The following is a 16,217-nucleotide window of genomic DNA, read 5'->3' as shown; positions in this document are numbered from 1 at the left end:
TAGTTGCAGATTATGGGTGCAAATATAACGAGCATAATAAATCAGCAGGGGATGTTGGTAGTCAAGCTATGAAAACAGGAGCGGGAGAAGGGGGGGGGGAACAGGAAAGAGGTGTAGAAGGGACTTTAATTTTCCTAGTTGAAGAGTGATTGCCATCGAGGCTTCTTATCTCTCTGTCTCGTAAGTTTCAAGCAAGACACAAGAATTTCAGCGAAGGAAGAAGAAATGTAAAACAGAAGAAAGAAAGTTAGCCGTTGAAGCATCGAGGAAAACAGAGGGCTTTGAATTGCTGCAAATCGGTAAATAAATGAGAAGCAGCACAGGTTACATCGTTTCTAATTCCGTGCACCGAGCTGAGGGGGGAGGACTTTGGTTGATACGATTAGAAAAGGCCATTTTGAAAACAGAGAGCTGTTCACACTCATAGAAACACACCCCGTGCTTCTGCCTCTACTTTCTTTCATCCGTCTACATATTCATTAATTAGACCCCTGGTCACCTCCCATCGATCTTCTTCCTTCACTCCAGACGTTAAAAGTTTACAGATGGAACAGAGCATTGATTATCTTGAAATTCGTCAAACTAAGGGAGAGAGAGCCCCCATCTTTTACGAAAACACTAGATGCACCAATATTTTGACAAACTGTCTCGGGCCAAGCTGACAACTAATGCGGAAATGGGGAAGGGAGTTGTAGAGTAAAAAGGTGCTTTTGTCGTGAATGAAATTGTGAAATCGCCAAGTGTAGAGTGCATAGACAGGGGGGTAAAAGAGGGTAGAGATTGTTTTGATGCCCAAGGGTTGTGTGGGCATGTGGGGAGGGGGGGGTTTTTTCGTTGTATCTCTGCTATTAATATCAACCATGGGAACGGGAAGAGAGAGGTTTTGCAAAGATTGACATGGGGGTTTTTTTTTAAATAGTTCAGCTGGGCACATGGGCAACGACTTGCAGACATTCTTCCAAAGGGTTGTTACTTGTCAGATGCCAGTTGCCAGCTGCGAGCTATAAGTTGTTAGTTCTTGGATGTTAGTTTTTGGTGGCAGTAATAGTCTCCCTATTTATAGCGCGATGTCCTATTCCAGGCAAGTAATTGACCGAAACTGCCTGCAACAGCAGGGAGGCGAAGGAAAAACAAACAAAGGGCAAATACCTCCGACTACAAGTGGCGCCCGCGCTACCAAACGTGCGTGGAAGACAGCAACTGAAGCAGAGGTTTTAAGCGCGCCGTCTACATTTTCCCAGTCAAAGAGGATCAACAAAACACAGGAGGGCGAAATTTCACCTTCGAGGATGGGATACAAAGGGTTGTATGGTGGAGGATGGAGGCAGGACAAAAGAGACGGTGAGGAGCCTCTGCTTCCTCCCCCTTGCTGCATCTCCATCATTTACTCGTTGGTTGGTATCCATGAATACATACATATATATATAATTGTCATTACTCGCTCACCTTTATTCCTCTTCTCCCTAGATTGCAAAGGTATAAGATCCGGCCTTGCCTCCCAGAGGTTGATTGGGATAGCCAGAAGGAGCAAGAAAGCAAGGAGAACCGTTTTTTTTTTTTTTTTTTTTGGGTGGCTCAATTGATCCATCCCATATCTTCACCATATCGCTAGCCGCCCCGGATTCGGAAAGGCTTGATTGATACCGACCAGTAGCATCCCACCACAGTGTCGGGCAAACTTTTTCACAGACACTTACTTACTCCCGCCTTCCCCTTCCGCCACACACACAACTTCCAATCAAACGAGAGCTCTAGAGCTTCTAAGAGCAAGGGGGCTGAAAATAGTGAGATTGAGCTATACATCACATAAACGTGCACCACACGGGGGTAGAGAGATCTCCAAAATTGGTGGTTTTTTTTTTTTAATCTGGGAAGTTATAACACCTGGTTGGAGCTCTTATCGTTGCCTTGAACTTGCTTGCGAGTGTTGCAGCCATATCACCAACATAACACCGACCTCGAAGCAGAAAGCAGTCGATACGTACCACCCGAAAGCCGTTCGATTCATTCCACACGGGGCATTCCAAACTTCCCCGAGACACCAAGCAGACACTTTTTCTTTCTTTTTTTTTTTTTTTTTTTTGGACTGTTTTTGTGTGTGAGATCTGCGATATTAGATTCTGGTGCAGATTACACGACCCCCACCACCCCTCGAGATAGTGTCGGATTTTTATTTTTTCTTGGAAGTGGGACGTTTACGACACTGGCTCAAAATAGAAACGGACCCTTGAGAAAAAACGAACAGCCAAAAACTGACACACCAAAGGTGGAGCACTTTTTTGACATAATTATCCAACTCAATAACTCAAAATTGTTTTTTGCAACCGCAACTCAAGTTTCATTTTTTTTTTTTGCGGTAATTGCTCACTGGCCGCCCTTTCACCGTTTGAAAGGGGTAGAAGAAGAAGAAGAAAAAGAGCAAAGGTTCAACGGAATCACTTTGCCAGGAGTGGTTTTCTTCTCTCTAGGTTAATTTCGAGTGATTGGCGATCGTTTGCATTTCTTGGGGGCAGCAGGATCGGCAGACAGAGGAGCAGTTTAGTTGCAAACTGCTGTCGGCAGAGAAATTTTAAAAATTACTCCTTAAAAAGAACTAGGGAACATTAGCAACACAAAAACTGAGATTCTGGTTTGAGGAAGGAGAAATTGGGCAAAAGACACACACCGAGACAGACACGGGCACATACCAACTTGCGTAGACAGCCACTCGATTCCATCCTATCCCATTTCGTATTTCACTGCAGAATTGTAAGAACAAGCACAGACCCAAGGCGCAGCGAGGCATTTACTGCAATTTGTTTACATCTTTATTCGGACCCAACCTGTTTTCTCCTTTCGAAAAAAAAAGAGAGCACTTTGCAACCCACCCCCTCTTTGTCCTGCAACTGGGGTAAAACATTGCAGCATCCCAACATACATAGTCAAGCAGCAAGTTCTATTAATATCCAGCCGATACCAAAACAAACCTGTCACCACACACACTCCCAACGCATCCAAACTTACATACAAACCCGCTAGCACATGCAAATCTGGCAACTGGGCAGCAACAACAGCAACAACAATAGAAGCTTTCGACAGCGGGAAACCGGGAGCTACCAGGTGGCGGGAAAAGGTCATATTCGTCACCATAGCGCTCCTGCTGCTGCCAGTGCCAGTGCCAGTGCCGGCGCTGCTGAAGGGGGCAGGATGTACAAACTTATAAAAAGAGTCGATTCCCATCCCTTTTACACGGGCAACTCGACCGCGGCCTCTACGGCAACAACAGCATCGCCCAACTCGCCTCATCTTCTTCGACGAGATTCCAGCTCCAATTACACTTCTGCCTCCACTTTGTTAGTCTCGGCATCTACGAGGAGTTTAAGTGGTGCACAATCTGACAGATCGGTCTCGTCCGCGATTCCAGACAGACAGACACAAGACTCGGCGACAACGTCTAGCCCACTTTTGCAATCGCAACAACAACAACAACAACGAACAAGCAGCAGCTCCAATACGGCAGCTACAGCCACTATAACCACAGGGGCAGATTCAACGGGCAGTGCCGCTACGGCAAACTTTAGTTCCTTCACCACTAGAAATTCAAACAACAATCAAATTTCTTCACGGACCACATCTTCCACTCCTTCCTCGTTTTCTTTTCCTAGCACCAACAACTCGCAGTCAGGCACCATTTCTTCCACATCCACATCTGTCCCACCAGCAACCTCGGCGGACTCCCTGACATCATCAACATTGTCTACATCGTCATTGTCTTCTTCACCTTCCACAACATCGACAAGTTCAAGATCAAGCACGAGTTCCACCACCAACACCAGTACCAGCGCCAGCGCAAGTCCTAGTACATCTGCAACCACCCCTTCCACCACCTCGTCTTCAACTTTACCTTCAACTCCATCCACAGTGTCGTCTACAACAGCTAGTGCTGGCACACCTACAACGCTGTCAACGAGTCCGACTTCCACATCAACTTTGTCAAGTGCGACTAGTACCAGTAATACCAGTAACTCCAGCACAAGTTCCACCCTGGCCAGTAGCAGTGGTTCCAGTTCAAGTTCTGCTTCCACTGCAAGTTCTAGTTCCAGCAACAGCTCATTTTCATCCTCACTACTGTCGTCGACGCAAAGTCTGTCTGATTCGCATCTGCTGACATCATCGAGCTCCGGTAGCGCGAGCTCCTCAACAACCATGAATTCCAGTACGACATCACTTGTTTCTGCAAGTAGCGCCAGTTTGGAGCCCCTTTCCTCGACACTTTCGCTGTCGTCTTCATCCTTACTGAGCTCTTCTTCGTCTTCATCGTCAATGAGCTCTTCTTCGTCATCTTTGGGCTCAACTTCGTCTTCAACTTCTTCATATTCATCCGCGTCATCTACATCTTACGATTCGTCACTGTCGTCAATGTCACTGTCGTCTTCCTCGTCAACAACCCCCTTGCCAGGCTCTTCTTCTTCTTCGTCTTCTTCTTCCTTGTCAGATAGTTCATCCTCAACTTCAAGTTTGAGCTCGTCCTCATCAGACAGTGCCTCGTCTTTATCTTCAACTTCATCCTCGGGTTCTTCATCGTCAACAGATTCATCATCATCATCCTCGTCACAACTGAGCGACTCTAGCTCCCTGTCTTTGTCAGCCACGTCATCCTCGTCAGGAACAAGCTCTTCCTCATCTGCAGCAGCAACGTTGCTGTTACTGTCGGGAGTTTCACCGACATCCTCGTCAACACTGCCATCTTCTTCACATCTGGACACCAGCAACCTGTCTGCCTCGGGCTCATCTACTGAAACAGAAACCACAGATTCCTCTTCATCCTCGGCCTCATCCTCATCCTCATCCTCAGCGTCAGCCTCATCCTCATCCTCATCATCTTCAGTTGCAGCTAGCACTACATCATCTAGTCTGTCTCGTTCATCTTCATCTTCATCCTCCTCAAGGCAGGCGTCTTCAACAACAGACTCTGTCAGAAATGCAGGAGCAGCATCGACTACTTCATTCTCCAGTAGCAAAACCACGTCTTTCACTTCTTCTTACACATCTTACATTACAAATGCCGATACCACAATCACCACGGTTATTGCCGTGCCCACTTCTGCAATTGTGTCTGCTGACGGAGAAAGCACCGCTAGTCGAAACGGCAAGTTGATTGGTGGTCTAGTTGGCTCGATTGGCGGTACCATTGTCATTGCAGTCTTTGTTGTCTTGTTCCTTTTCTTGAAAAAGAGAAGAAGAAGAAATATTACGAATCAATCTCCCGATTTCAATAGTGGAGTTGCTGGTGGCAACGACGGAAGCGGCGAAGGCACTTCGTTTGAAGACAAGAATGACAACATTTACCACGATTCTCCAAATGAAAACATGCAGCAGTCCATGATGGGCTGGTTGAAATCCATGTTTGGCGCTGGTAGTGGCAATGGAGCCGATGGTAATGCTTCCAAGACGAGATTGTTGAGCAGCGACAATGGCTCGGGAGCAGTTGCGGGAAATGCAGCAGGAGGAGGCCCAGGAGCAGCAGGAGGAGGCCCTGGAGCAGCTGGAGCAGCTGGAGCAGCAGGAGCCGGCGCAGTGGCTGGCGCAGGAGGAGCAGGTATGTTGAGAAGATTGAGAAATAACGACGACTTGGAGAATCAAAATTACGGAGCTGCATCGCAAGGCCGCCGTGTTCACGATAACGATGACGGCACCAACGATTTCGAATACAGAGGTGTGACAAACTCAAACAATTTGGATAGTGTTTTCCGATCATCTGGAAACGCTACAAATAGTAATACCAATAACTCGGCCACCAATGCGAGAAACTCGTACCAGGCTAAATCTTCAACGAGAACATCGTCAATGTCTGGCGGTGCCGATTCAACTAATGGGTTCCTTTTCGACCCGCAGGCGTCACCAGTGCAGAATAATGTCGCTGCGTCCCATAATGATTCAACGAGAATGAATTCGTACGGCCACCCTTTGGCCAATGCCAGAGATTTCAATTTCGATGAAGATCAGCCATTTTCAGACTCTGCCGCTGCCGAGTTGCCCTACCCTGAGACGGCGAGAACAACTAGTAAATCAAGTAATCGAAAACACGGTGGAGCGCAGAATTCGTTGCCTAGTTCAAACTATGACTCGGACGAGGCTCAGTCAACGAGCAACTCCTCGTTCCATCCAAGTGATTACGATGATGAGAGTTTTATCTTGCCCGGTGATGAGACTTATATTCCCTTGGCGCAACTGGACTACAATAACCCTTCAAGTTCAAGATCCGCAGCACCTCCAGGACCATCGCAGCATCAAAATCAAAATCAACACCAGTATCAACAAGTGCCGCAGTATGGCCAACCTCATCCTAGCAATGCTCAGTTCTACAACGACAGATATAGAACCAGTTCAGCTGGAAGTGGAGCTACGGAAAATACCGCTGGAGTGGAAACTTTGGGTCGACCCGAAGTTGCCTCTGGTGCCGGTGACGGCACGAATCGCAGCTTGAGCCGATTCCAAGAAGATGTATCATGAAAAACAAAAAAGGCGGACACAATGCTTTGTTTATTGTTTAATTCGGGCTGTCGCTAACGTTGCAGCCTTCCCCCCCCTTTCACCCCCGCGTCGTCTTTTCACATATTTTATTTTCAATCAAAAAACCCAAATGGAACCACATTTTGGATTTCAATTTTTTATTTGCATATTATTTACTTCGAAAAAATATTTTTAACTTATTCCAAATTATAGGTAGAGTAAGAATTACATATACGTTATCGTTTTCACTACATAGTTTATTAATCATGTCTTTTTTTAAAATAATAGTGTCATCTGAGTGATATCCTTCGACTTGTCATCGAGATCCCTTGACGTGTGATGTGTAACGACTGCAGTGTATCACGTGACGCGCGTCAAATTGTGGGATGTTTCACTCTCTGACTGCAATGAGGAGTTGAATTCACAGGTTTATATATGGGTTTGTCCATCGAGTTTTTTTAATTATTGCCAACTCTGGCTGATTTTCAACCCTAGAGCACGATATTGTGGGCCATCTTACTCGTTGCCCTTATTCGGTAATCCGCGGCGCCACGTAAGCCACCAAGCAGAAATGAGCCAAAATCGTAACTGAGATGGGCTAATAGAAGAAGATGTAGAGTCAACGAGTCTCGAGATGCGAAAAATTAAAAGGTGAGTACTTTATATATTAAATTTGAACGACTAAAGACAACGTAGCATGAAACCATTTTTCTTCAAGGGGGGAGGGGGTAGATAAAATCAAATTGGGCGAACAGCTATCAAGTTTCCAAATACATTTTGCTTTAACACAAGTCAACGAACGGGAAAATAAAAAAAACGAAGGAGAAAAAACCAAAACGAAACCACAGGGAAAGCCAAAAAAAGAAACCCCCCGACTCAAACAGCATCTGACTCCATCCTCCATCATCCATCAAATGCGCCACCAACACAAGCAATATCACGACGAAACAAACACAGTCTTCAACGTCAAACTCTTGAAATCATCTCCTTCTCTTGCAACGAGAGTCGGCGTATGAGGCGGCGGAGTCTCGATTTTCCGCGACGCGATAACCGCGCGCGTAGTGTACGTTGTGGCAGCCAAGAACGAGCCTTCCAAACTTACAGTGCCCGCCTCACTCACCGTGACGCCCGTAGCACGACATTGCGATTCGTTGCATGTCGTTATGGTGATGATGGAGCTTTCGGGGACGTACGTGGTGTATGCTTCGATTGGCTGAAGCGAGGTTATGATGGTGGAGTAGCTTGCGTACCAGTTGGACTTGTTGACGTCGACGGTGTCGTTGGTGTATGCTGCGTCGTCCTGCGTTGCTGTTGTTGTTGTTGTTGCGGGGGTTGATGAGTTGCCGTATGATGGTGTGGCTGCAATTGCAAAGGCTGTGACAGATGATGGCGACGCGAGTGCGAGTGCGAGCGCAAGTGCGGATGTGGTGAAGAATCGCATACCTGGGAATGAAACTATGATAACTTTGATGTGGTTGCAAGGATAACGAGATGGATCTAATTGAACGAGGAAAATGGTGGCAGGGTGCACATGCTATATACCATGAGCTTCTTTTTTACATTTTATACTTAATTGCATACGGCACCTTCTTCTCCAGCTTTCCCGGTTATCATGCATCTAATTCATCATCCTTTTTCTGCCCAAAACCAAATTCTATTGTTTCGTGATGTCCTATTTGAACATGTCCAATTTCGATCAGATGACTTTGGACGCGGCACCGACATGTTTATGACGAAACCATGGCTCCACGAGGCCAACAACGAACACGAGAGAGGGAGATCAAGATGGTAAGCACTCACCGCTGTGTGTGGGTCACTTGGACTGATCGGCCTCACGAGAAGGTAGCCCACCCGTATTCAATCCGTTCCTGATCTTCGCACAACCCCCTGATGCTCATGCTAACGATAACACTAACGCTGAGACTGATGCGTAGCGGGTACCTCTAGGTCTCAAAAAAAAAACACTTTTTTTTTTGCCTACAACGGGCAAAACGTGTTTCTAGAACGGCAATTTGGTCTCTGAACAATTTATTCTTTTTCTCAACCAAACGTGATGGATTCTTTTTGAAGGTCCTGATTGTTTCAGAATATACGAACAGCCGATATGCACAAATTAATTGAGATTAATTTATCCGCCTGAGATGGCCTGATGATGGGACCAGACAAAAGTCATCACACCTCCTCCCCTTGATTTGAACAGTGGAAAAACAATTGTCAGGACCGGGCTTGAGTTTGAATCTCTGGAGTGTCATTGATCACCTAATAGCGCTTTGCCGCAGACCTCTATTGCTGGACTTGTTTCTCATCAACGTGGCATTCAAGCAAAGCCACAGGCAAAGGCCATAGTCAACGAATGAAAAATAAAAGCCGGAGGCATCATAAAAAGCAACTTTGTGTCCTCACCATCAGATAAATGTCATCTCCATTTTTATTTTTATTTTTTTTTTTTTTGATTTTGATTTTGACCTTCCGATCGGAGATTCAACTTCCATGAGTGGAATGCATCTATTCCGATGCATCTGGCACTTTAGATTCCTCACGCTGTGAGAAAAAAAAGGCGAGTTGGGGCAGTTGGATGAGTCAATTTCCCCCAGCTTGAGGCTAAGCCTTGCGTAACATTTGCTGTAAACACGGTGTGCGCCTTCTTGGACAAGGGTTGGGGAAAAGTCAGTCATGGTGTTTTCGTCTTTCAGTTGGGAGGGCGACCATTTGCCCCCGGACTATTTGCCCCCGGACTATTTGCATTGCATGGGATTATCAGAGACTTCAAAAATTTGGGCTACTGTAGAAAAAATTCAGTGATAAGGTAGGTTAAAATGAAGAATAGTGGAAGATAATTTTTGACCCGCCTCGTAGTATCCACCGGAGCGCCACCGGAGCCCCGTTCTGCTTATTGTCATGTCTTTTTTTTCATCTCCAAAATGTACCTTCACCGAACTGTTTTCAACTCGAGTAATGATTTCTGGGTTGGCGATGCCTCTGCTCTCAATGTAACAACCTTGTAGTTCTTGAGCAGCGAGGGCACTCCATTGGGTGCATAATCTCACCTGCATTCCCTAGTTCAGAAAAGATGAGCGCGAGCGAGGTGCGCAATATATGAGGAAGCGAGTGAAGAAAGACCGTGGGAATCTGTAATTGGACGCTTGTTCCGTTGGCAGAAATAGCCCCAGCATGAGTTCTCTTCGACGACAGCAGATATTTGCGCTCCTAAACACCAGTGAGGTTGGATATCGGACAATTTTGAGATAGTTGAGTTTCCAATAGCGTTGCGCCCCCCCGCCTCGCCGTCAAAAATATCAAGAAGTAATTCTGCATTTTGATGGCATCGCCACCGCGATCATGACTGACTAAAACACGACTCATGACTCTTTTGTAGACGGATCAACACGGTTGAGAAGAGAAATAATCACGCGAGAATCTCCATGTGCCTAGATGACAAACTCGTGTTGTTTCACCAGCCTCAAAATCAAATAAACCACCCAGCATCAAATGCACGAAGAAGAAGAAAGGAGAAAAAAAAAGGGTATCGGAAATGTGACATTTTGGATGCGAGATGTTTTTTTTTCGACTAGGCCTGCACTCCGTCTTGGAATAAGGATGTACTATTTCTTTCCTGTGATTCTGGAAATAAGACACCCCCTTCCGTCTAATTCGCCACCACTCCCCCGCCCTAGCCCTTGTGCTCGTGTTTGCTCTTGTTATTCGAAATTCGTTCGCTCTCGCTGCTCAAACTCAAACCACAATCAGCAATCACGACATCCACGAAATTTAAAACAGGGGTAATTAAGATCCCCCAACTCCGCTTAGTCCTTCCTTTGCATCCCTCTTGAACGTCAGCGTGAATTCTGTAATTCGCTTAGGTACCAACGATGACGAGGTTCGTTGGCCAACGCAGCTGGTGACGTCGTGGATTCTATATTCTTTTTTTCACATTAGTTCTCGAGGTATGCGCGCGGGAGAAAAACAACAATTAAGGAAGTAGCAGTTTAGTCGCGCGCTGGAATGGTTTTTTTTTGCAGCCATTTTTTAGGCGGCGTTGCTATCACCGTCTAGTGTGAACTTTTGAAATACTCGAGGCAATCGATGTCTGAAAAGTTTTGATTGCACATTTTAAATGAAGCTTAAGATTTGACTTACGGTGGGATTGATGACACCGTGCAGTTTGGAGAATATGTTGAAATGGTCGCTGCAAGGACAGAGGAAAATCCCTCTGCACCAACCATTCAATGCATGTGTCAGACTAAACAGTACCGACCCAGGTTAGCAAAAACTCTAATTGTTTAAACACGCTCGCGCTCGAGGAGCATCATATCCATCTTCAAAAAATTTCAAAACCACCAAACCACCAAACCAGCAATATGCAAAGCTAAACCCAAAGTTTGATGCAAAATGTCAGATCCAAACAGAATAAAGTATATTAGTCAAGGGGGAAGGAAGTGGTCAGAAAATAGAACTATCTAGATAAGACTATCTAGATCTATAATATGTATTTTTTTTCTTCCACTGACGTTTTGCAACACGGCACAAACTGTAAGCTCACGTACGTTGACGCAGCTCTCGATCCAGGGTTGCAAAATCGCCATCCCCTAAACCAACAGAAACAAAAAAAAACTTCAACGATTTATAGAATCGCGAGGTTTCAGTTGGGGAAAAAGCATCAACATTCACCACCCCAGCAAAAAAATAACTCAATTCAAGCTCACGCAAACTCGATACAAAGAAACCAATAACAACATCTTACGCTGAGAGCTTAACCTTTTAGCCCACGATACTCTGACGAAGAAGCCCAGAATATATTCAACCATAACCTAACCATCCCAGAGAACCAAAAAAAAAAAATTAAACCTTGAATTCATTCACCAACAATTTCATGAAACCATGCTTTTAAACTTTTGGTCCACATCAACCTTAAAAAACAAAAAGAGCAAAAAAAACCAACCCCTGAAGAAAACAAAAAGAAAAAAAATCGTATGATTGGTTTTGGTTTTGGTTTTGGTTTTGGTTTTGGTTTTGGTTTGGTTGTACCTTAATTATTTTAACTTTAACTACGTAGATTAACTTTATAGAAGATTCCTGCGCGTTTTAGTGAGGTGAAGCGATGGGGACAGAGAGAAAGAGAGAGGGAGAGAATGGAGATGGGGTGGGTGGTGGTTTGCAGTCGATGCAAGTGAAGGATAGACGTAGTTTTGTAAGATGCAAGGCTTGCCAGGTGACGAACCGAGCTGTGCCATGGGCCGTGACACGTGAAAATGTTTTCCACGCTAGTTTGAACAAGCAAGGGAAAGACGGAGCCAACGAATCACACTATCGCGGGCAAAACAGCAACGAGTGGATTTTATTGGCCACCACGCTGCAGTCAGGAGGAAGTAAGGGAGACCTAGAACCATCTACAAAATTCGCAATCCATCGCGTATTCTCTCTTTGTTTGCGTTTTGCTCCTTGCAGGCGCCCCGCTATCCTGCGTGGCATCTCTCGCGAGAATAGGGCCACAACTAAGGTTAAGGTTGGGGAGGTTTAGTCGGCGCGTCTCCAGCGATGCATCCTCAACAATAGCCAGAAACTTGCTCACCTGTGTGTCTTCTTCTTCAAAAAAAGCTTATTGGGGGGGGGGGGGGGGGGTTAGGAGATTGCCTAAAATGTAACGCAGCCTGGCCTCTCTTCCCCCCCTCCTGGTTAAAGTTTGAGTTAAACAATTCTGGCTTTTTAGTGAGAATTGACCGAGGATAAAACCACGATAAAAACACCCCGGTTGGCACAAGGGTAAAACTGCCACGTCAAGGAAGAACACGCCAGCTTCTGGAATCAAAATCCGAGCTCGTGGTTTCTTTGCCAGTGTCTGAAACGAATGAAATAAAAAAGGGGGCATTGAGCGATGCATGCTTCGGAAATGTGAATGAGATTTATGCCCCCCCCCCCCCCAACCATGGCCGACTGCAGAGCAAACGATCGGGGGGTTCGCCGTTGGAGCCGTGGCAGCGAGACAACAACAAAATAAAAAAAAAAAAAATTCATGCAGCGCCACAGGAAATGCGTCAGTTGCAGTTCCCTCGACTTCAACAGCGCAACAACGATAGCCGTGATTGCTTCAGATCTCAACAAATACAATACAAAAGCTGGTGATCCAGGAGCAAGACACACCCTGGAAGAGAGGCGATTCATCTTTCTGATTCTTTTTGGTAAAAGAAACACCACAGTAGCCACAGCCGTGAGCTTCACGAGGGGTGTGTTTTGCGATATCGAGATGAACCGCACCGCACAGAGCGTGTGTGGTTCTTTCACGACTCAATTCTAGCCCCTTGGTGCGACAACAGCTCGACTGGCATTGTAGCAATTGCCCATTCCACATGTCCCAGCAAATGCAAAACCCTCTCTAATTTTTCCCTTCTTTGACGTCTCCAATGCATGAGTTGCTAACCCTCTTTTTATGCGTTGTTTGTCTATTGACGGGGCAGAAATGCCCTGGAGTGAAAACTAAAGTTTAAACTCTCGTCAGGGTTTTGTTTCGACTGAAGTCAATCTTTGGCACAAGTGGACATAGAGCGATCTCGCTTGCACGGCTCGCTTCGCTTGGTTGGTGGTGATGATGCAGAAACTGGAGATTATCCCATTTCAGCTTAACGCTAGAGGTGTGAAGCTTTTGCATATCGCGTTAATGTTTTGTTTCATTTACCGAGGGGATCTGCGCCGGGGAGAAGAAGAGACAGCTTTGTTTGGTAAACAGTGTAATCTCAGGTGTAGCTGTTGCATAGAGGCATCTGCACATCTGCCTCTAGAGCAGTTATCACCTTGCAAGAGAGCTAGAGAGAGAGAGACATTGATTCACGAAGTGAACATGGCTAGTAAATTGCTGCATTTGCATTTGCATGGCTCGAGGTGGTTGTTCTTCTTTGTTTGGGGGGACAATTACATTTCAGGAGAGGATGCCGTTTGTGGTTTACTGTCAACCTGGGCTTCTGGTGGTGGCTGCCAGAGCCTCTCGTATAGATATCCAACTTAGCACGACTGGAAGATAAGCTAAAAAGCCAACGCTCAAGGGGAGTTTTTTTTTTCTTCTTCTTCTCTTCCAGCAGACATGGGCTGCTTTGCTTAGCACCGGCTTTGCGTAGCACCGGCTTTGATTAGCACCGGCAATTTAGCCGGCAGCGGAACCTTTGGCTCGCTTTGTCGGCCCTGCCAGCGCAAGGTTCATTCAAGAAACACTGGTCCACACTTTTATCCTGGCCAACCAGCCTTCAAACTAACTGGCTCAAGCCCATGCTCTACAGGGACCTTTCCCCCTACCCCTCTTCTCTTCCACCCCCTTCCGCCCCTTTCCTCAGCATGTGAAAATAAGAAAAGGTTTAAAGCGAGTGAGAGAGATCTCAAGATTTAAAAGATAATATGCTTTAAAAAAATTAATAGTCAGGGCTGTGGTGGTTAGAAAAAAAATTTTGTTTTTTTGTCTCCATGTGAGTGTTACGTTGGTGGGGACCCCTGTGAGACTTTGTTCTTTGTTCTTTGTTCTTTGTTCTTTGTTTGTTCTCCGTTCTTTGTTCTTCTCTGCTGTTCTTGGGAGATTCCAATAGGCTGCAACTTTGATAATCTGTAGAATCCTACAATGCCGACGCTGGAGGCAAGCTGGCCTTCCTTGTGAGAAATGGCATCTGTCGTCCAAAGCAGCATTGACTTTTCACCCCAGTTGGAGTCAAAATCGAGTCGGGAGTCGGATATGTGACGCGAAAGAAAAAAAAAAAATTTGGGATTTTTTGGTTTTTCTTGACGTAAATGCATCAGCTGCTAAAACTGCATACTAACCTCACGAAAGCTTAAATTTTTAACTTAGGCTTTCCATAATCCTATATATAGCTCACGCTACAGAGAGGAGGGTAATGTTACGCTGCGAGTTGGGGTAAAACCGTGAGAAGAAGCAGCAGCGGCAATACCAGCACGATCATCCATTTCCTTTTTTTTTTTGTCTCCCTCTTTTCAATCTCCTCCAGCATCAACAAGTGTCTCAATTTTTGCATATTTCCTGATTACGCATACATGCACGAGTAGGGGAGAGACAAGGCATTTTGCTCTGCTTGACATGCACACATCCAAACTCTCCTTGAGAACGCGCTGATATATAAACTCCTTGGCCTGCTCGAGGGTGGGAAACTCACCTCCTGCTTGTCGTGACCGATATACAACCGTCCTGGTAATCGCACACGCAACTTTAGAGTGTGACCGAGTGTGGGATTGAAATTAGGTTTTCTTTTACGCTTTCTTTGCTGTGGCGGATTACATAAGCACTGAAAAGCGTAAAAAGTTTAAAAGCTTAAACAAAACCTCCTAACACACGGTTGTTCGTGTTTTGTTAGTGTGAGATTTAACTGAAATAAACTTTGCAAAGCTAATCTTTAATCCCAGCCTGGCTAGTTGGGCTAGACTGGGCTACACTACCAAACGACTGCACTGCGTACAAGCAAACAAGTCACCCACTTCCACCACATACTCATTCACCCACTCAACCGCCTGCTCTTTCAAACAAAGCAGGAGGGACACCAAAACATAACGAAAAGAAAGAGAAGGGAACCGGATCCCACAGCAAACTCAGTCGGCAACAATTGACTCCTTTGCGGGGAGACCAGAGCCAGGAGCCAGAGCCAGATCTCTAGAACAATAAAGCGAGCGGATCGGGGATTTCTCACATATATATATCTATCCACATCTATATATGTGTATATATATACACAGCGACAAGTTTGTTGCAGCAGAAAGACTGATCCCCCCCTTATAAAAAGAAGCCCCATTCTCAGACCACCTTTGGACGCAAGAAACTTTCTTTCAACTAGGCACCAGCCAGCAGCCCCCCCCCCCCCCCCCAGACCAGTGCCCGAAAACGAAGCCAAAAACAGAGCAAACCAGGGCAGAGCAGAGCAGAGCACGCCAGTCCATCGACGCTAACATTTAGGTTAAACTTTTTGACTTTTTTTTTTTTATTTATTTGTTGCCTACAAGACGGAGGGATTTTTTTTTTTAACCTTTTCCAATTCAGCAGCAGCCACCATCATCACAATTCTTCAAACCTTCTTGCAACACTCATCTTTGTAGGGACAAGGTATTACCAACCAACCCTAAAGCCAAAGCCAAAAATCAAACAACACCAGAAAAGCAAGAGCTAGATAAGCAAGAGCTAGAAAAAAAAACTTTCCGCATTGAGAGAGGGTTAGAGCTAGTTGGCTTCAAGGTTTGAAACATTCCAAGACTCCACCATCATTATCATCACCAGCTACACTTGGGATACTCAATTCTCAGGACCACGTCCTGGCATTTACCACCTAATTGTTGTTGTCTTTATCAACACAAGTTGCTATCAACAAGCTCATGTTAACTTGTCATCACCACCATTACTTGTTGAAAAAAGAAAATAGAAACTAGGAATAGCATTTATCGCAACCAAGCACACTGCAAGAGTCCTTCCAGCAGTTGATCACATTATACGGGGGTAAAAGGAGGACTACATACAAAGAACCTGTCAAGAAATTCCAGAAGATATCAAGATTTTTCAAAACAAAACAAAAAAAAACAAAAACCATCCTTCAGCTTCGCATCTCAATAGAGAAATATTCGTCACACCCATATCAAGCGCTTTGTCTCAAAATCCTTTTATACGGTCTTGACCTCCTTCCCCCTACCTTCCTTCCTTCCTTCCCATCTCCTCCAACACCAACAGGTTTTCCTCATCTAAGTAAAAGCTCGAA

At 45.4% G+C, this 16,217-nt stretch overlaps 3 protein-coding genes across 3 annotated transcripts; 1 reads left to right on the top strand and 2 right to left on the bottom strand. All coding sequences in view use genetic code 12, as the record gives it.

Annotated features, from left to right (window-relative positions):
- Positions 1-4,376: 4,376 nt before the first annotated feature.
- Positions 4,377-5,177, bottom strand: LODBEIA_P06430 (uncharacterized protein; the record flags this gene model as incomplete). The annotated part of the gene is made up of 2 exons (XM_066976586.1): positions 4,377-4,949; positions 5,040-5,177. The coding sequence occupies 2 exons, from the start codon at positions 5,175-5,177 to the stop codon at positions 4,377-4,379; spliced, it is 711 nt and encodes a 236-aa protein (XP_066827581.1).
- Positions 5,178-5,349: 172 nt separating this feature from the next.
- Positions 5,350-6,492, top strand: LODBEIA_P06420 (uncharacterized protein; the record flags this gene model as incomplete). Its single annotated transcript, XM_066976585.1, has 1 exon — positions 5,350-6,492. The coding sequence occupies one exon, from the start codon at positions 5,350-5,352 to the stop codon at positions 6,490-6,492; it is 1,143 nt and encodes a 380-aa protein (XP_066827580.1).
- A 937-nt stretch (positions 6,493-7,429) lies between these two features.
- Positions 7,430-7,933, bottom strand: LODBEIA_P06410 (uncharacterized protein; the record flags this gene model as incomplete). Its single annotated transcript, XM_066976584.1, has 1 exon — positions 7,430-7,933. The coding sequence occupies one exon, from the start codon at positions 7,931-7,933 to the stop codon at positions 7,430-7,432; it is 504 nt and encodes a 167-aa protein (XP_066827579.1).
- Positions 7,934-16,217: the final 8,284 nt, after the last annotated feature.

The sequence above is a fragment of the Lodderomyces beijingensis genome (assembly GCF_963989305.1).
Source record: "Lodderomyces beijingensis strain CBS 14171 genome assembly, chromosome: 1".
Taxonomy (NCBI): domain Eukaryota; kingdom Fungi; phylum Ascomycota; class Pichiomycetes; order Serinales; family Debaryomycetaceae; genus Lodderomyces; species Lodderomyces beijingensis.
The sequence above is the reverse complement of the archived record's forward strand: the minus strand, read 5'-3'. Positions and strand labels throughout refer to the sequence as shown.